Source organism: Gracilinanus agilis, chromosome 6 (genome assembly GCF_016433145.1).
Source record: "Gracilinanus agilis isolate LMUSP501 chromosome 6, AgileGrace, whole genome shotgun sequence".
Lineage (NCBI taxonomy): Eukaryota > Metazoa > Chordata > Mammalia > Didelphimorphia > Didelphidae > Gracilinanus > Gracilinanus agilis.
The window spans coordinates 294,812,223-294,831,751 of record NC_058135.1 but is presented as its reverse complement, the minus strand read 5'-3'; the positions used below and the strand labels follow the sequence as shown (position 1 = coordinate 294,831,751).

The 19,529-nt window shown below is 52.1% G+C and overlaps 1 protein-coding gene across 1 annotated transcript in view; it reads left to right on the top strand.

Moving 5' to 3' along the window:
- The first annotated feature begins 3,012 nt into the window (after positions 1-3,012).
- The window catches only part of SHANK2 (SH3 and multiple ankyrin repeat domains 2), a 516,281-nt gene continuing 499,764 nt past the window's right edge, over positions 3,013-19,529 (top strand). Inside the window, exons 1-2 of the mRNA XM_044682064.1 lie at positions 3,013-3,085; positions 9,671-9,748. Coding sequence (XP_044537999.1) covers positions 3,026-3,085; positions 9,671-9,748 — 138 coding nt within the window. The 5' untranslated portion in view covers positions 3,013-3,025. The remainder of the gene's footprint in view (positions 3,086-9,670; positions 9,749-19,529) is intronic.

Here is a 19,529-nt window from a genome sequence, read left to right as displayed (position 1 = left end):
AGAGAATGAGAGAGAGAGAGAGAGAGAGAGAGAGAAACAGAGAGGTAGAGGGAGAGAGAAAGGCTTGAGGGAGAGAGAGAGAAGCAGAGAGAGAAAGAGAGACAGAGACAGAGACAGAGAGACAAAGAGAGACAGAGAGAGAAGAGACAGATAGACAGACATAGAGAGAGAGACAGAGACAGACAGACGGAGAGAGACAGAGAGAGACAGACAGAAAGAGACAGAGACACAGAGAGACACAGAGATACAGACAGACAGACAGACAGACAGAGAGGGAGAGAGTGGCATGTTGGCCCAGTCATTCCCGCCCTGTTCCTGGGGCCCTTGGGAAGATCTGGGATCTAAGCTTGGTGCTTCGCACTGACTACCAGGATGATCTTGGATGTGTTGGATTTGGAGTTAGGAAGAACTGATTTTGAATCTTGCCTCAGACATAGACTAGTTGAAGCCTCTGGGCAGTTTTTTTAATCCCTGTCTGCCTCAGTTTCTCTAACTGAGAAATGGACTTTATGGGCCTCAGTGTGTTGGACTAGACAATCCTGTCCTGATCACCGAATCCCTCTCCCAGCTCTCTCTCTGTGCTGATACCTGAATGCCCTTTGGGAAGGCCCACAGGCTGCTTTGCTGCTCCCCCAGGGGCCCCTTTATGCTCCTCTTAGCCCCCCAAATGCTCTTCCCCAGCTTCTCTGTGCTCTCCCCTGGGGTCAGGCGACCTTTGGTAGGACTTGAGGCTCTGCCCCATTGGACCACAAGAAAAGGCTCTCTCGGGGTACCGTTGGCACGAGGCAGGTTTGGCCTCCCTCCAGATGCAGGGGAAGGTGCCCACAGCATGCCAGACAAGAGGTTGGGCACCCGGCTCTTCAGGACAGACTTTGGGATATTGCCAGTTCTTGTTCCCCACCCCCACCCCTTGCACTACCACCCCTCCCAGGGTCCTTTCATACAGTCTTAGGCACCGTCTGGTCCAGCCCAGGCCCAAGCAGGAGCCCAGCTAAGCAGTCAGTGCTCAGCAGTCCCATCTGGCTTTTGCTCGAGGCTGCTTCCAGGGATGGGCAGCTCCCTGTGCCCGGAGGCCCCGTGTCCTGCTTTGGGTTCCTTTTCGAGGTTCTGGATGGTTCTTCCTGCAGAGGCTGAGGCACCTGCACTCTCTTCTCGGCCTGTCCTCCCTTCTCTTCTATACTCCAGAAAAATGGTAGTTTTATCCACTTTTCAGCTGTGCCCCCTCTCTGGGGTCTTCCTGGCAGAGATCCCAGAGTGCTTTGCCATCTCCTTCTCCAGCTCATTTTCTAGATGAGGAAACATCAGCCATCAGGGTTCAGTGACTTGCCCAGGGTCTCCCAGCCAGTAAGTGTCTCCAGCCAGATTTGAACTCTAGAAGAGGAGCCTGTCTGACCTCAGCCCTGGAGTTCTCTCCGTGTGCTGCCTCACTGCTCTACAATGAGGTGCCTGATGAATCCTCGAGGGGATATTGCATTTTCTGCCAGTATAGATTGTAGCCCCTTGTTCCTGGGCTTCATGAGTTGTGGCTAAAAAGTTTATAACTTGGGGTCCCCCTTGGGTTAGCTGGACTGATGCTTCAATGGGGAGACCCCAAAGTCCATCTTGGCAGGATCTTCATCTTGTCCAGTCATTTCAGAGGCCTCAGAACACTGAGAGCCCCAAGTCCGGTGCTGGAGGACCTCTGGTCTTTTCCCCACTGCCTGTGTGACCTTAAACAAGTCACTTCCACTCTGTGGACCTCAGTTCCTCCTCTTCAGAGCGAGGGCATTGGCCTAGATGAGGTTCAGGTCCTTCAAGCGCTCATTCTGGGCCCTGAGGATCCCAGGACTTCATGAGGCTCTCCCTCCCTGACATGGCCCTTCAGAGACTTGAAGTCAGCTCTTGTGCCCTCCCTGGGTCTTCCCTTCTCCAGCCTGACCATGTCTACATGGCTTCCCTCTGTTGGACATTCTGCAGCTTCTCAATAGCCTTCTTAGCCCGGGGGAGGCCAGAGGTGGACACAACATTCTTTATAGGTTTAAGCAAGGCCCCAAACAGTGGCACTGTACCCACCTAGTCTCCTCTTTATTCTTTTTTAAAATTTTAATTGATTAATTTAGAATATTTTTCCATTGTTCTGTGATTCATGTTCTTTCCCTCCCCTCCTCCAACCCCTCTCCCATAGCCATTAAGCAATTCCACTGGGTTTTTCATGTGTTATTGATCAAGATCTATTTCCATATTATTGATATTTGCACTGGATGATCACTTAGAATCTGCATCTCTAATCACATCCCCATTGAACCAAAGCAGTTGTTTTTCTTCTGCGTTTCTGCTCCCACAGTTCTTCCTCTGGACGTGGATACATTCTTTCTCCTCAGTCCCTTGGGATTGTCCTGGATCACTGCATTGCTGCTAGTAGTAAAGTCAGTTACATTTGATTGTGCTACAGTGTATCAGTCTCTGTGTACAACATTCTCCTGGTTCTGCTCCTGTCACTTTGCATCAGTTCCTGGAGCTCTTTCCAGTTCACATGGAATTCCTCCAGTTCATTATTCCTTTTAGCACAATAATATTCCATCACCAACAGACATCATACTTTGTTCAGCCACTCCCCAATCAAAGGGCATCCCCTCATTTTCCAATTTTTTGCCACCACAAAGAGCATGGCTATGAATATTTTTGTATAAGTCTTTTTCCTTATTATCTCTTTGGGATATAAACCCAGCAGTGATATGGCTGGATCTGAGCCCCTCTTTAGGCACACTGAGGTGAATGCTCGTTGATTGCCCCCTCAGGCCAAATGTGCAGCCTGGCCTGTTCTGGCCCCAGGCCGTGGTAGCCCCCCAATTGAGGCATTTGGGCACCCAATGTGACTGGCTCTCCTGCAGGTTCTAAGGTGGGGAGGCTTTACTTCTCATGTGAATGCCCACAGGAAACGTGTGTGGGGTGCGGAACTGATCGGGGTACGCCCTCTGTCTCTTTACAGGCCTGCCGCTACGGACATGTCCAACATCTTGAGCACTTGTTGTTCTATGGGGCCGACATGGGGGCCCAGAATGCCTCTGGGAACACCGCCCTGCACATCTGTGCCCTGTACAATCAGGTGAGGATCTGGAGCGGGGGGGGGGGTGGCATAGGTTGGTGGGCATGTCTCCATTCAGCAGATTCACTTTTCCCAGAAACAGAAATCCATCTGTTTAGCATCAGCAGTGTGTCCCAGTGAATAGATCGTGAGCTGACACCTTAAGGCTGTGCCACCCTCATAACTTCTCAGTGCCCCCAAATGTGCCAACCCACACGGGCAAAGGGAGTTCCTTCTTGGCACTCCTTGTCCTGATGAAAGGTAGTGCCAAGGGTGGGTGCAGCCCTGTCTCTGGGTCAGGGATGGGGGAGGTATGTGGGCGGGCCAGGACATAGCATTAGCCAAACGGGGCAGCAGAATTTGAAAAAAGGAGTGAAGGGAGCTAGGGAGAGAAGGAGCATGGATGGGGGCTCCATCTCCCAAGTCCCCTGGTACACACTGCCTAGCAGTCACCCGCTGAAGGCCCCTTCCTAGCCTGGGCCATATTTATTGGGTGCCCCGCTCTGTGGAACCCTTACAGGAGGTCCCGGGGAGCTCTCTCAGCTAGGCACCATCAGCAGCCTACAGAACCCATTGGAGCGGTGAGAGTCCTACGGGGAAGGTGGGGCTTGCGCAGAGTCTATACCGCAGAGGAGGAACCACCAACATGCCTTTGGGTTCTGAGGGGCAGAGCTGGGGAGCAGTCCAGGAAGACTTCATGGAGGTGGAAGCCTTCCCTCTGGGCCCTGGGGAGTGGGGAGCAACTGGATCTTCTTCTGAAGCCAATCTGTGTCTTGTCTGTAGAGTTGTTATGAAACATGAGGCCAGCTGTTTGAAGTGGGAAAGTGCTTCTGAGCATACTGTAATGGGGCCTCCTTGCTGGGGAGAAGTACAAATCACGGGGCGAGCTCGTACGAGGGAAGCATCTGCTCAGTCGCCCTCCTCTTAAGGACTACTTTAGGGGGTGCCATTTCAGGCAGATGCTTCATCTTCCGCAGCAGAGCATATGTATGATGCACCGTCGAAAAGAACCAGGGATTTGGGCTAGTTTGGTTTTTTTTTTTTTTTTTGACCCTTAACTTCTGGGTATCGGCTCCTAGGTGGAAGAGTGGTAAGGGTGGGCAATGGGAGTCAAGTGACTTGCCCAGGGTCACCCAGCTGGGAAGTGTCTGAGGTCGGATTTGAACCTGGGACCTCCCATCTCTAGGCCCGGCTCTCCATCCACTGAGCTACCCAGCTGCCCTGCTAATTTGGGTTTTAAACCCTTCAAAGAGCCAAATTGGGGGATGTGGCATGGGGGGAGGATTTTATGCTGTTGCCATTCCCAGATGGGAGCGACTGTTAAAAATCGTATTTGGTGGGGCAGCTGGGTAGCTCAGTGGAGTGAGAGTCAGGCCTAGAGACAGGAGGTACTAGGTTCAAACCCGGCCTCAGCCACTTCCCAGCTGTGTGACCCTGGGCAAGTCACTTGACCCCCATTGCCCACCCTTACCAATCTTCCACCTATGAGAGACAATACACCGAAGTACAAGGGTTTAAAAAAAATCGTATTTGGGAGCCCCTTGGGAGAATTCTCAGTTCATTCCTCTACACAGTGTCAGTCTTTTGGCCCAGCAGGTAGATCCTGGGATGAGATGTAAAGCGGCGTCTCCTAGTCAGACCCTTTGGCTCTCCCCAAGACCTAAAGTGACGTCTCCAGACTCTTCGGGACTCCCTGGGAGTCTCCTAGATGGTCTAATGAATCCCCCACCCTGAGGCTGATCCTAAGAGAACAGGGAGCCCTGCCCTGGGTAAGAGCAATGGGAGGTGCTTGTAGAGAGGGACATGTCCCAGCACCAGCTCAGAGAAGGAATAACATCCTCTCCCCGTGCCCACGGGCGTTCCGGCGCACCACGGCCTCTAGGAGACGATGCCAAGTGAGCAGAACCACGTGGGGAAGCTGTTCTTAACCAGGGTGGATTCAGGAGGGCCCTTGAGCTCTTGCTGAGTTGAAGGTCAGAAGATGGACCCTCGGGTGGACACGTGGGCTGGGCTAGATGGTCTTCTAGGATTTTAAATGCTGCACTATGGCCAAGGGAATAGTTTTGGCCCTGATGGCAAAGCCAGGAGCCACCCGTCCCAGGTGCAAACAGGCACATTTTGGCTCTGAGTAAGAAAGAACTTCCCTCAAAGAGAGCCTCCAGGCGTGGCACAGGATGGCGGCGAGTGAGGGAGCTCCCCTTTCCATTCACGCATCTCTCTGAGATCAGACGAGGGATTCCTTCTCAGGTACCGGCCCGACGTCTGTGAGGGTCCTTCTAGGGGCTGATCTCCCTCCTCCAGTCCTCTGATGATGGAGGGATCAGAGCCGGCTTCGGATCATTCGCCATCCCTAGGATTCCCTGAAGGAACTGCTTTGTGTCGTCTGCAGATCCGATGAGCTCCTCATCTATATCCGTATCAAAGTCATGGATTAAAAAATTGATTAACTAGCCAAGGGCAAGTCGAGATCCCTGGAGCCTTCCGTGGGGACCCTCCAACCATGCTGACGCTGAGCCGTGGACAAGGGCTCTTGGGCGATGGTCCTCGCAAGCAGCATCCAGAGGTCTTAAAGGCTGGACCCAAACAGCCGACCTTTGGCAGATGCCGTCAGCCTCCCGGATTCCAGGGCAGTCCCAGGAGGTAGCCAGGACGGAGCCCTCCTGTGGACTCTGACTCATCCCGAGCTTCCTTACCCCGCAGCCACTCCTCAGGCCACGGTCAGTGGGTGGGAGGAGAGGCTGGGCTCTGGCTGTGGGCGGGGACGGCACGATATCCCCAAGGATTGGTGCCTGGTCCAGCGCCATCCAACATGGATGGCACCAACCTGGGAAAAGACGTCGATGCCACATTCCTGCAATGGTCAGCTGAAACAGAGCCGGGCAGGATGGGTGACGCTCCGGACGGCAGAGAGGATCCAAAAGGGTAGCGACTTGGTCTAGTAGGATCGAATGGCCGAAGGGACACAGATCAGGCATCACGAGGTCAGCTTCCTGGCCAGAGGAGGGGGATGAGGTCGCTGGGCAGAAGCTGTCTGAAAAGGGTGGGAGCACAGCTGGCAGGCCACCCACAAACCCAGGGTGATAGGACAGACAGACAGACAGACAGACAGACAGACAGACAAAAGCTCATCCGGCAGGACAAAGGAGCCGAGAGCCCCTGGTCCGGCCTCCGGGAGCGCTGCAGCCAGTTCTCATAGGCGTCGATGAGAGGGTCTGGACGAAGTTAGCCCGACTGGCCAGGGGCCTGGAGTCCGCATCACGTCCCTCTTCCCTTTGGGTCCTGAGCCTTGCCTGGATGCCCGGGAGATCCCCGACTCGTCCCCGCGCCTGCTGCTCACGTGAGGCAGAGGCAGAGCTTTGAGCCAGACCTTTCCAACTCCAGCAAGCGCAATCTCCGGGCTGGGCTTTCCAGGGCGGTGACGCAAGGCTGCAAGACCCTGTTCTAAAGGCCTTCCCCTGCGTGCTGGGTCTAATCACCGGCACCCCAGCTCATGGGCCGCTTGGCGAAAGCCTTGGCTCTGCCGAGCATGCCAGGGTCCCCCCCGCCCCCGGGCTGCTTCTCTGGCACGGTCCGAAGAATCCAGCTTGATGAAGACAAACCATCCGCGACGTTGTCCTCGGATTTCCGTCACTCCCCAACTTGAGGTTCTTATTTTATTTTTTCGGACAAAGTGCTTCACCTGATAGCCTTTGAGAGCTAAAGCTGCCTTTGCTGCAGAGCCCTGAAATAAATCTGGGGCTGATCACAGGCTGCCGGAGGCCTAGCGACGCACAGGCAGGCAGCAGGTGACCGTCCACGCGCTGCTTCCCTGCATCTCTCGTGAGCTGGACTCATGAGGAAGCAAGAGGGAAAGCCGAACTCTAGGCCGGCGGTCAGAAGTGCCCAGCGGAGGAGGCCTGCAGCCTGCAGCAAAGGGACGACGAGTAAATGTGTGTGTGTGTCTTCCTCTCTCAGCCTTGGTGAAGGAAGGTTGCTAAGGAGACGGGGGGAAAAGTACCATTTACTCTGCCGAGAGGAGGCCACAATTAGGGACCGTCTTGAGTTTCCATCCACACAGCTGGTGAGCAAACCAGGGAAAGGAGCGGCCCAAGCTCACATGGGCGCTTCTGGCCGTGCTGGCCCCCAGCCCGGCGTCCTGCCTAGGAAACTCCCAGGGGTTTGAGGTGCCGGTGAGAGTGTGCAGACGTCTGCCTCTGGAGAGAAGAAACGATAACTCTCGCCCGGGAGAAAAAGAGCTATTTTTGTCCTAACATGGGCGAAGGGATTGGCCCTCCCTTACGGATGCCGCTGGCAGGACAGCTTCGGGACGCCCCAGGGACAGCTCTCTGCCCTCTGACCATCTCTATTTGTTTTAACTTGATTTCTGCAGCACCTACCCTGTGCTCTCAGCTGAGAGCCATACGGGGGACCCAAAGACAAAAAAGGACACCGTCCCTGCCCTTGAGAAACTTGCGTTTACTGGGGGGGGGCAGGGTGAAGGAGGACGAAGGAGGGACATATCCTGGGCCGTCCTGTGGTATAGGATCGACAAAGAGGAGAAACCAGGATGAGAGACGGCCATAAGGGGGAGGAGTCACCCAGGAGTAGACATGGAGGACAGCCCGTGGGAGCACTGAAGAAGACGGTGCTGGTGGAGTTGGGGGAACCCAACCGCCGAGAGTAAGGATGTGGAGGCCGTAAAGAGGAATGATGGGAACATGGCTCTAAGCCAGACCAGGCAAGAAGCTGGACTTTGGCCCTCCCAGGGCCAGGGAGCCAGGCCAGGCCTTTGGCAGCTGCGGAGATACAGATCGGAGGGGAGGGAGCCCCAGGGCCGCCCCCTGCCCCACCTCGGCGATGAGGACAGTCTCCCTGATGGTCATTATGGCGTTCGCATGGAGCTTTATCCTTTGCGTAGCGCTTCTCCTTCTCTGGCTTGGTTTGATCCTCACAATGTGTTGAGCTAAATCTTCTTGTTCCCATTTCCCAGACCCGTCTTCCTAGCAGTCCGAGTTCAAGCACAGGCTTTCCTTGCCCACGGAGCCTTTCCTGGTTTCGCCTGAGCTGCTGCGGCTGCCCGGCCTCCCCCAGTCCCCCAGCCCGCTATCCGCTTGGGTGCCCGTTATGTAAAGTCATCTGTGGGAGCGCGCCGTCTCCTCTGAGCCCCCTGGGGGGCAGAAGCAGCTGCTCTTCTCCGGGGAGAGGAGCTGAGCCCCAGGACTAGCATGGTGCTGGGAGCAAAGTCCATGCCTAATCGATGATGGTGGAAGAAACGAATGCTTGCAGATCCCAAGTGTCCGGCCCAGGGGTTCCAGCTGGGCAGTGTCAAGGGCAGCCACACGTGATCAAGCAGAGGGATGAGCCTTGGCTACATCATGGGAGACGGGATGGAAGGAGGAGAGACAGGCAGAAGGCAGCCGAGTGATGGGAGATGGGGAGGAGCTCTCGGCGATTGCCCTCCGTTTTTTTTTCAGTAAAATCCGAGGCACAGATCTCAGCTGAGACAGCGGGAGTGGCAGGGCGGGGGGGGACCCATCCCCCATGGAATAAATGGAAGGATGCGACGGTGGGACAGCCAGTTTATTCCAGAGGAGCAAAAAGATGGCCTGGTGGCAGCGAGGGCCCAGTGGAGGTGGGGGAACATCATTGTAGTGGACACACTCGGAACAGTGGGGAGGTTTTCTCTATCCTTTTTCAGCCGCATGTGTGTGAGGAGGAGAATGGCAGCAGGTGGGCATCATTCAGGGCTTCCTGTCGGGGCGGCATCAGTGATAGGGTGGGAGGGCAAAAGGGACTCTAGAGAAGAGGACGGTGTAGAATTAAACTGGTGCACCAAGGAGTCAGGCTAGGGAGAGAAACAGAGTGCAGGGGAGATGGCCTGTGAGGCTGTGGTGCAGCCACAGGGAGGGGTGGAGCGATGACCGCCTGGGCTTAGAGAAGAGACTCTCCTAGCTGATGCCTCGGACACAGCCCTCCTGGCTCAAACGGTCGTGCTTTCCTCTTAGCGTGGCTCTTGCTGCTGGTCAGTCCTACATGGAGAACAAAGCTCCTGTCTGCGGTCTCCTCCTGTCCTTCTGCTCCTGAGGCTGCTCCGGAGGCCTTCCTGGCCTCATTAGCCTCCCGCGATGACCTGGGCAGCTCCCGTGACCAGCCTTGGGTCTCGTCCGATTATTCATGGCCTGGATTCGGCCTTTTCTCTTGGGCCTCGCACCCCTCTGCAGGAACACTTTCTCAGCCTTTAGTGTCCTGGGATTTAAGGTGGCAGCCAGGTGGCTCAGTGGATATAGCGGCGGATCTCATGTCAGGAAGTTCAAATCCAGCCTTAGACACTGAGGAGCGGGGTGACTGTGGGCACATCAGCACCTCTCTGCCTCCGTGTCCTCATCTGTAAAATGGGGACATCCATAGCACCTACCTCATGGAATAATTGTGAGCATCCAATGAGATAAGATTTTGGGGGGAAAAACCTTCCCAAACCTTGAGATACCACCTAGATGCTGTCACGATCATTGCCATTTGACATAAGAATCCTTCTGCTTCGGTCAGGCTGGAGAGCTCTCTGGTGCCTGCTGCGAGATGCCTCCAAGATGGGCGGTGAACAAGCGTGTTTCTCCTCTTCCTTTGCAGGACAGCTGCGCTCGGGTTCTGCTCTTCCGGGGTGGGAACAAGGAATTAAAGAATTACAACAGCCAGACGCCATTCCAGGTAAGCTGCTCCCCAGGCCAGTTCTGACTGGGCTCCAGTCCCAGCCAGGGCGACAGTGCTCGCTGCCCTGGGATGAGGGACGGAGCCTTCCCCTCTTCTGGAAGCTGCCCACAGGCTCTGCCCGGCCCTGTCAGCACTGTCCTCCGTCCCACTGGGCCGAGGCACCCGAGTGGGGTTGCCGTTTGGCTCTCGTTGGGCACGTCACAGAATGTGGCTCAGGAGAAGTAACAAAGATGGAAAGAAATTCCGTTTGGCGATTGCTGGAGCCTGCAGCCTGGGCCCTGCCTCCTGTCCCACGGGTCACAGGAGGGGGCTTTCCAGGCTGTACATCTGAGACTTGCCCATGTGGTGCCCCCCAAACCTTCAGCGTAGGTCTGGTTCCATGAGGAAGCTCCAGAGGGCACCATCGAAGGACCACAGTCGAGCTAGGCTGGGAATAGAGACCGCTGACAGCCTGTAAGGCTTGGTGTTAGCAAGACCTGAATTCAGATCATGGCTCATACACGAACTAAGCAGGTCACTTAAACTTTCTTTGCCTCAGTTTCCTCCTCTTTGTAATGGGGCTAATAATAGTGCCCACCTCTGTCAGAATGAAGCACTTTGTAAATCTTAAAAGTGCTTTGTAAAAATGATCTACTCGTTCATAATAATAATAGCAACAATAGTAACACTTTATGTTTACAAGGATCTCTACATTTATAACTTCTTTGATCTGTACAACAACCCTGGGGCATATATCTATAATCACCCCATTTTATAGATTAGGAAACTGAGGCTAGGAGAAATTAATTGACTTTGCCCAGGTCACATAGCTCCTAAGCATCCTAGGTGGGATCCTGACTTCACACCTAGAAACCTAACCACTCACTACTTTTTTCTACCCTCATTCAAAGACTAACGCAATGGACCAGATAGATTTAGAAAAATTTCTTGTTGCTTTTTGTTTTTTCAACCTTAGTCATTCTTTGATAAAACCTACCTTTCTCCTTTCAACATTCCTTTGTAACAATAGTAACAGGAAATTAAGCAACTACTTATTGGCAAAATTACCCAGTTTAACAAGTGTACCTTACCATTCAGCACCCTTTGCCCCCCACCTCTGTCGTGAGGGAAAGGAAGGGTGCTTTCCTGCGGAGATCCTACTCCCACATCAACAGGAATTTGAATGGCTCTGTTGGCTTTGGCAATAAGAAAGAAATAGAAACTGGGAACAGTGAGTCTAACAAGTTAGCTCAGGACTATTCCACCAGCCTCCAGCTTGTGCTTTATTTTATATTCTTCTTCAGGAGCAGTTTTTTCTACAAAGTACATTTGAAATTAAAACTGTATAGGAACTCAAGGTTGTAAGAATTACATAACAGTTGACATATAACACACAAATTTTTTTCTCGTGTAGATTATGCTTAGTCCAGACAGTGTTCAAGGTTACCAAGGCCTTACTTTATCTAAGCTTTATTTTATTAAAAGCTTTCCCATACTTCAAAAGGTATGTTACAATGTGAGCCTCTAAGACTGTGGGGTATAGTTTGGCGTGGGAAAGTACTAAAGTGAGAGTAGAATTTGCTTGGACCTGCCATGCTGCATCCTTAGAGAAAGCTAAAAGCAGCTTCTGCTACTTTTTGCTGAGGGAAAGGACTATTAACTCATCAAATGCTGGTTTACTATACAGTAATTAGGGGGTTTCTATAGGACTTGAGGCTATCCTAAAAATCTAGATTATAATACTTACAATACTTTCAATAATAAAAAGTATTGATCAGAAGGGAGTCACACAGAGGGGCTGGATTGGGTTTTCCATCCATCCTGTGGCTCGATTTTCGGGTTCCAGGGATCAGTACATGACTGTGTCAACTGTACTTACTTGATGGTCCCTCGTTCTTCTGGGGGGCTCCTGGCACTTCCCATTTCTGAGACCCATCTCAGGAGTCTTGTGTTGTTCATGGCAATCAGTCAGAGCCTGGCCATCCCTTAGTGGTGCTTGTATTTACCTTATTGAACTCACGGATATTGCTTCGCTTGGTTCTGTTTGCCTTGCTTTGGATCAGTTCTTAAGTCTTCCCATGCATCTTGGTTTGCTCATCTCTGTGTTGCTTCCAGCATAATAACAAGCCATCGTTTTCCCATCCTTCAGTGTGTCTAGCCCTTCCTCCATTTGTGGGGGGCCCATTTTGCCTCCTTTTCTTTGCTCTCTCAAAATGTGCTGCTCTCCCCCTTGCGGGAGGCATGGTGGCCTTCTGAGACAGATTAGAGCTCCAGGGAGTCTTGGCTTGGCCAAATGCCTGTCTGATGCCATTCTGCCTTGGTGTTTCAGTCCCATGACTTGGCCCTGCAGTCTGTCCCCGTTAGACACTCCCTTCTTTCCTTGTCCCTTGATATGCTAAAACCAGGGAAGTCCCCAGGACGTGGGTTTCGATCTCCACTTCGGGGGTTTTTAGCTGCAAACTGAGTTAGACCCTTTTTTAATTTGTGTAACGAATGTCTCTTCTTTTAGAAATGGTTCCGGTTTCCAAGTGTTGCTGTTTAATCATTTCCTCTTTTGATCCTTTTATCAAAGGTGTTTATTCTCTGTATCGCTGTGTTGTCACTTTCATCCCTGGAAGCAAGCTGGTTTGGGGAGAAAACACTGCCCCAAAGAAGAGAAGAAACTCCATGAGAACGTCAGCTCCTCCAGGGCAGGGATTGCTCCTTTTCTTTTCTTCCTCCTTCCTGTTTCCCTTCCCCTTCTTCTTCTCCTTTTTTAAAACTTCAGATCTCTAGTGTTTAATCCCAGACCCACCGCACATACCAGCAGATGCTTCAAAAAAAAAAAAAACTTTAAAAGAAAAAAGACTGTAATTTTCTTGGTTTCAGGCAACAGTGGGCCAATAGACGTCAGAACTTGCTCTGTACGTTGAGAGTCTTTTAGAACTGCCTGGGACCGTGAGAGAGGACATGTGACTCCTCAAGGACCTGAACCCCAAATTTCCTGACTGTCAAGCTAGCTCTCTGTCAGCTGCATGTCCTACCGAAGCCCAAGTTTAATGGTGGCAATAATAACATTAATTCAGTGGTAATAATGATAATGCGAGAGACAGACAGACGGGGGTGAACGATTTTTACTCTCACTTGATCCCACTGTTTCCCTACTAGCTGTCATTCTAGGTTTCTCCCCCCTTTTGTAGCTAAACTCCTCGAGAAGGCCATCTATAAACACTGCTTCTATTCCTACTCTTCTCCTTCTCTTCTTTTTTAAACCCTTTACCTCCTGTCTTAGAGTCAGTACTAAGTATTGGTCCCAGAGCAGAAAAGAGGTAAGAGCTAGGCAATGGGAGTCAAGTGACTTGCTTAGAGTCACACAGTCAGGAAGTGTCTGAGGTTAGATTTGAATCCAGGACCTCCCATCTCTAGGCTTGACTCTATCCACTGGGCCAGTTAGCTGTACCCATCTCTCCATTCCTCCTAATTTTCAACATTCTGGCTTCCAGTACTATCATTCCACTAAAACTGCTCTCCCTAAAGTTACTACTGATCTCTCAATGGCTAAATCCACTGTTGTTTTTTCTCAGTTCGCATTCTCTTTGACTTCTCTGAAGTCTTTCACATTGTTGGTCCCCCTCTGCTCCTGTACCGTCTCTAGGTTTTCAGGATGCCACTCTCTCCAGTCCTCCTCTGTCTATTTTGCTGGATCCTCCACCAAGTGACTCCCTCTCTCTAAGGGTGACTTTCAGGATTCTTCTTCTCTTGTCCCTCAGTTTCCATAGATTGCACGATCATTTCTATGCAGATGATTCTCCTATTCCTTGCTCCCGATCTCTCCCTTGACGTCTTCTCTCAGCTATTAGTGGGTACATGAGGAAAATTCTTTACCCTTCCCTGTGGAGATAGTTTAAAGCCATGAGATTCTTCTTTGGAGAACTGAGAATTCAATCAAGATTTACCACCTGCCAAATGCCATAGCTCTCTGTACACTCAGTTGACACAAAACCTGAGCAGACTGTAGCTCAGATCATGAGCTTTGTAGGACCAAATTCAGACCTAATTTGAAGAAAAATCAGGAAATCAGACCGTATAGGTGTAATCTAACTAACATCCCTTATGAACATGAAGTAGCAATAATGAATATGTGTGTAAGGGACTCGATCTGGTAGACAGAGTGCCTGAAAAACTATAGATCAGTTCCCAACAGTGTACAGCAGTGGTTCCCAAACTTTTTGGGCCTCCCACCCCCTTTCCAGAAAAAAATATTACTTAGCGACCCCTGGAAATTATGAAACTATTTATTGAACTCAGAATAGAATGTAATACAAAAAAAGTGTGGCCATTATCGCCTCTCTGGATCGCTGCAGCACCCACTAGGGGGCGGTGGTGCCCACTTTGAGAATCACTGGTGTACAGGAAGCAGCAACAAAAACATTCCAAGGAAAAATAAGAGCAAGAAAACAAAATGACCATCCCAGGAGGCTTTATAAAAAGCTGAGGAAAGAAGGAAAGAGAAAGATGAGCCCAACTGATGCCCAACTGAAGGCAGAATTCTGGAGAACTTCAGGGAGAGATAAGAAGGTTTTCTTAAAGGAACAATGTAAAGAAATAGAAGAAAACAATAGAATACCGAAGACAAGAGATCTTGTGGAGAAGATTAGAGACTCAAAGGAAGGTTTCATGCAAAATGGGTAAGGACTTAACAGAAGTAGAAGAGGTTAAGAAGAGGTGGCCAGAAGGTTCAGAAGAACTATACAAGAAAGAGCTTAACATTAGTGATGAGCACAATGGCGTGGCAGCAGACAACATGGAGAATGAAGTCACGGGAGTCTTAGGAAGCATAGACTCACCACATAGACTCTCTCTCTCTCCCTTCTATCATAACATTGGTTACTTGGCTCTCATGATTATTAGAGTGTGGCAGAGGCTCTTGATTCTTATACTTACAAGATTATTAGAGTGTTGGCAGAGGCTCTTGATTCTTATACTTACAAGAAAGCCAGTGGACGTGATGGAATTCCATCCGAGCTATGGAAAACCCTAAAAGACGATGCCGTTAAAGTGCTTCACTCCATCTGCCAGCAAATTTGGAAAACTCAACAGTGGCTCCTGGATTGGAAAAGCTCAGTCCTAGAGAAGGACAATGCCAAAGAATGCTCAAATTACTGTACAAATGCTCATTTCACACACCAACAAGGTTATGCTTAAGATTCCATCAGGTAGGCTCCAGCATTATGTGCACTGAGAATCAGCAGCAGAATAAACTGGTTTTCTAAGAGGCAGAGGAACCAGAGACCAAATTGCCAACATTCACTGGACTGTGAAGGAATCCAGGGAGTTCCAGAAAAAACCACTGACTTCTGCTTCCCTGACTACACTAAAGATTTTGACTCTGTGGATGGCATGGAAAAACCATAGCAAAATGTGTCAAGTCCCAAAAGAGATGAGAGCATCATCTGACTTGTCTCCTGCGGAACCTGTATGTGGGTCAAGAGGCAGCAGTTAGAATTGAACATGAAACACTTGCCTGGCTTAAGAGTGGGAAAGGAGCATGGCAAGGCTGTATACTATCACTTTATTTAACCTACCTGCCTTGGGCCTCGTGCAAAATGCCAGGCTGGATGAATCAAGAGCCCAAATTACGATCACTGGGAGAAAGAGCGACGATCTCAGATCTGCAGATGACACCACTCTGGTGGCAGAAAGCGAAGAAGCATTAAGAAGCCTTTTGATGAGGGGGAAAGAGAAGTAAAAGCTGGCTCCGAACAACATTGAAAAAGAGAAGGTCTTGGCCACCGGCAAATGGAGGGGAAAGAAATGGAAGCAGCGTCAGGTTTTTTATTCGTGGGCTCAACGATCACTGCAGATGCTGACTGCAGCCGAGAAATTAAACGAGGCTCAATGCTTGGAAAAGGAGCATTCTAGAAAGCAGAGCCATCCCATCACCTTGCTGCCAAAGGTCTGGAGAGGCAAAGCTTTGGTTCTTCCAGTACCAGCGCATGGTGGTGAGAGTTGGGTTATGAGGAAAGCTGAGTGTGGTAGGACCGATGATTTCTAGTCGCCTTGCGGGAGAAGACTTGGGAGAGTTCTTTGGACAGCAGTGAGATCAAGTCAGTCAACGCTTGGAGAAATGAATCCAGACTGTCCCCTGGAAGGTCTTTGGCCACATAGTGAGACGGCAGCTCTCTGGGAAAGACCGCGATGTTGGGAAAGATCAAAGGCAGAAGGAGAAGGGACGAAAGAGGAAGAGATGGAGACAGAAACAGCCAACATGAGCCCCGACAGACCTGGGAGAGAATAGAGGCTAAAAGGGTCTGGTGTTGAAGGGCTGGACATGACGGAACAATAGCAACATCTTCTAGAATCTCCCTCCATCTCTTATGTATGCAAATCTCCCTCCACCTACATATCTCTTGTAGGATCTCTTTCTGAACAGGCCAGCCTAGTTTAGACTCTCATCTCCTCTCTCCATTGCATTCTCTTTTAGGAGGTGGCTTAGTGGATGGAATTCTGGGCCTATGGTCTGGAAGACCCGAGTTCAGATCCTCCCTCAGACCCTAGTTGTGTGACCCTGGGCAAGTCACTGGAGAACGAAATGGCAAATCACTCCAATCTCTTTGCCAAGAAGACCCCATGGACAGCACTGGTGCGCTATGGTCCATGGGCAAGTCAGATGTGACTGAACAGTGACAACAATCCCTTCTAAGTGGTCTTCCTGCCTTAACTCTCCCGCCATTTTAATCCAAAGTGATTTTCCTGCTGTGCTCAAGAAGCCCAGGTGGCTCCCGTCCCCTCTAGGTAATGCGGGGCTTCCTCCCTTGGGCATTTAAGGCTTCTTCACAGCTTGGCTCGCCCATTCTCGTCCTCTGTGTTCCAAGGTCCTTCTTGCACCTGTGCAGAAAGGTCATCTTCCCTTTCTGTGACTTTGCCCAGGCTGTGCCCCCTGCCAGGAATGCCCTCCCTCCTTACCTCTTGCCTCTGCCAGCCTTCTTCCAGGCTTTCTCAAGAGCTCTCTCCCATCACTCCCTGCAGGCTTGTCTTGGTCTTGATGTGGGAGTTCTTGGTCTCCCTGGATGGGAATTTCCTCCTCAAGTCCATGCCTCCATTCCAGGCCCCAGGGGCTGCGCACCCCCCACATAGAAGGGACTTGGGCGCAGCCCCCTCCTGCTGGGCAGACTCCAGGCCGGGCCAGGGGCCCCCCGGAGCCATTCCCGACCTCCGTCCTGGTACCCCCTCCAGGCAGGCCGCCATCTGTCTTTTCTGCCAGTGACATGCAGTAAGATGCGGCTGCTGGTGCTGATGCGGCTCCCCGGCATTCATAGCACTTGGTGCCCCGCACATTCTTCGTGCCCTCCGCAGGGGAGCCGCACCCCAAGAGCGCCGGGCTGCTCCCTGGCGGCGCCCTCACCCGGGTCCTGCTGCCACTTTCATTCCTGAGGGCGGCCTGGGAAGCGAGTCATTGGGAGGGCAGTATTGGCGGGGCTCCCCTTCTGGGCCCCCCCCCCCCCGACGACGAGGGGGGAGGAGGAGAGGCAGAGACTGACCCCCTCCGGCCCTCCCACTTTAGCCCACACGAAGGATCAGTCCGCCAGTCTTTTTCTTAGGTGCTTGCTCGGTGCCGCCAATGACAGGGACCGCGCAGGGATACAGGGCGGTGCTCTCCCCCCAAACCTTCCCCGCCCTTCCCCCAGGCTGCTCGCTTTGGCCTCGGGCAGCCGGAGGTCCAGAAGAGCCTCACTCCTTGGCACCCACTGAGAGAGCTGGAGGGGACCCCAGAAGGGCCAGAGCCAGGCTTTGAGCCTTCCAGGCTGGCTGCCCCTCCGGATGATCCCATTGCCAGCGCGTCACCCAGGCAGGATCTGAACCCAGGCCCGCCTGACCTGAGGCCGGCCCCCAGCCCAGCGGAGGGTGCCGCGGGCAGAAGGTGGCCCTCATCAGGGTTGGCTGTGCCTCCCTGCGGGGATCCAGAAGCCTGGAGTTCAAATTCTGCCTTAGTCCCATCCCAGCTTTGTGCCCTCTGAGCCTCAGCCTTCTCCTCTTTAAAATGGGCACCTTCTTAGCCTTTACCCCGCAGGGTGTTTGTTAGGATGAAGGAGGTCACGTTGGTGAGCCCTTTGCAAACCGTAGAGCACCCACAGGGGGCTTTTGTGGTTGTTAATACTGGAGGCTCCTGGGGAGCAGCACCCATGGGTGGCCTAGAGCGCGGGTCCTCCGGGAGCTGCCCAACCCGTAGAGGAGGAGATACTGAGGCCAGAGACCCCCCCTCCCCCCAGTGACAGCCCAGCCAGGGGAAATGACTTGCCCAGAGTCACCTCAGAGCCAAGCTGGGCTCCGCCCACCCCAGAGGCCCCGCCTTCTGCCCGGCCTCAGCAGAATTTCCACATGCATTATTCAAGGAGTGGTTGGTGGGAGCCTCCACTTAGATAAACATTTGCATATGCTAATTGACCCCTGGAGGGAGCTTTAAAGCTCTCCCTGCTGCATCTGGGGCTGCCTGGAAGTTGGATTTTACCTTGAGAAGAAAAGGCTGACTGAACACTGATGAACATGCGTGTAGCGTGCAGACATGCGTGTTACCGCATGCACACATTCAGGCCTTGCTAGGGGCTGAGCAGAGGCTGAGGGAGGATTCCTGGCCGCTCAGAGCGCTTTACACGAGTTTGGTTTTTTAATACTTTTTGCATATTCAGGAAAGATTTAAAAACTCCTCCATTCACCAACCTAACTAAAAAGGATCTTTGGGTCAGCCAGTCCGACCTCTTCATTGGATGGGGGAGGAATCTGCCCTCCAGAGGGATTTCAAGTGACTTGCCCAGGGTCAAACAGTGTCTGAAGTTAGATTTGAACTCGGGTCCTCCTGATTCCAGGGTCAGTATCCTGTGCCCCGTGGTGCTACCCAGGGACTCTCTGGGGTCCAAATGACCCGAATAAGTTCTCTCCTCCTTGACCTTTCCTTAGGGGACCTTGGGCAAGTCACGTGATCTCTCTGGGCCTCAGTTTCCTCCTCTAAAATGAGGGCATTAGATTTCACTGGAAGGTCTCCTGTCCAGAACTAGAAGAGCCTCAAGAGCGAGCCATGTAAGGGCCTTCCAGTTATAGATCCTAAATCCCATTTTCCAAAATGAAATCTTAGGATGACCCAGCTGAGAGCATTCTGGGGTCCTGGTCATGAACCCAAATGGCTACGTCTCTTACAGCCGGTCACCAGCTTCTGCCTGAAAATAGCAGGGACGGGGAGCTCACTACCTCCAGAGGCAGCTTCATTTTACTTTGGGCCAACTCTGTGGTTTAAGAAAAGTTTCCTAAGGTTGAGCCCCAAACCAGTTCGCTGTTGCTCCCATTCATCCTCCTTTCAGATCTCTGAGGCCAAGCAGAACAAATCCAATCTGTCTAAAGCACAGAGACAGGAAACAATTGAAGAGAGCCACAGCCCCTCCCCGCCTTCTCAGAGTAAAAGTCCTGTTCCTTTGAATGGTCCTCTAGTGGTGCCTCCAGGACTCTCACCCAGAGCCAGGGAGAGCCCGCAGTCACTAGGGTTACTTCAGGGCAAAAGAAGGAAGCTTTGGGAAGCTCTGGGCCATTGGACCCTTCACTTCCGCTCTTCTAGGAGGGAGGGAGGATGGCAGTCATGGAGTGGAGGCTCGTCTCCAAGGACGGAGGAAACTTCAAATCTTGGTTGTGAAGGTAGCGCCTCTCTCTCTCTCTCTCTCTCTCTTCCTCTTCCTCTCCTCCCCCTCCCTCCCTCCCTCCCTCTCTCTCTCCTCCCCCTCCCTCCCTCCCTCCCTCCCTCCCTCCCTCTCTCTCTCTCTCTCTCTCTCTCTCT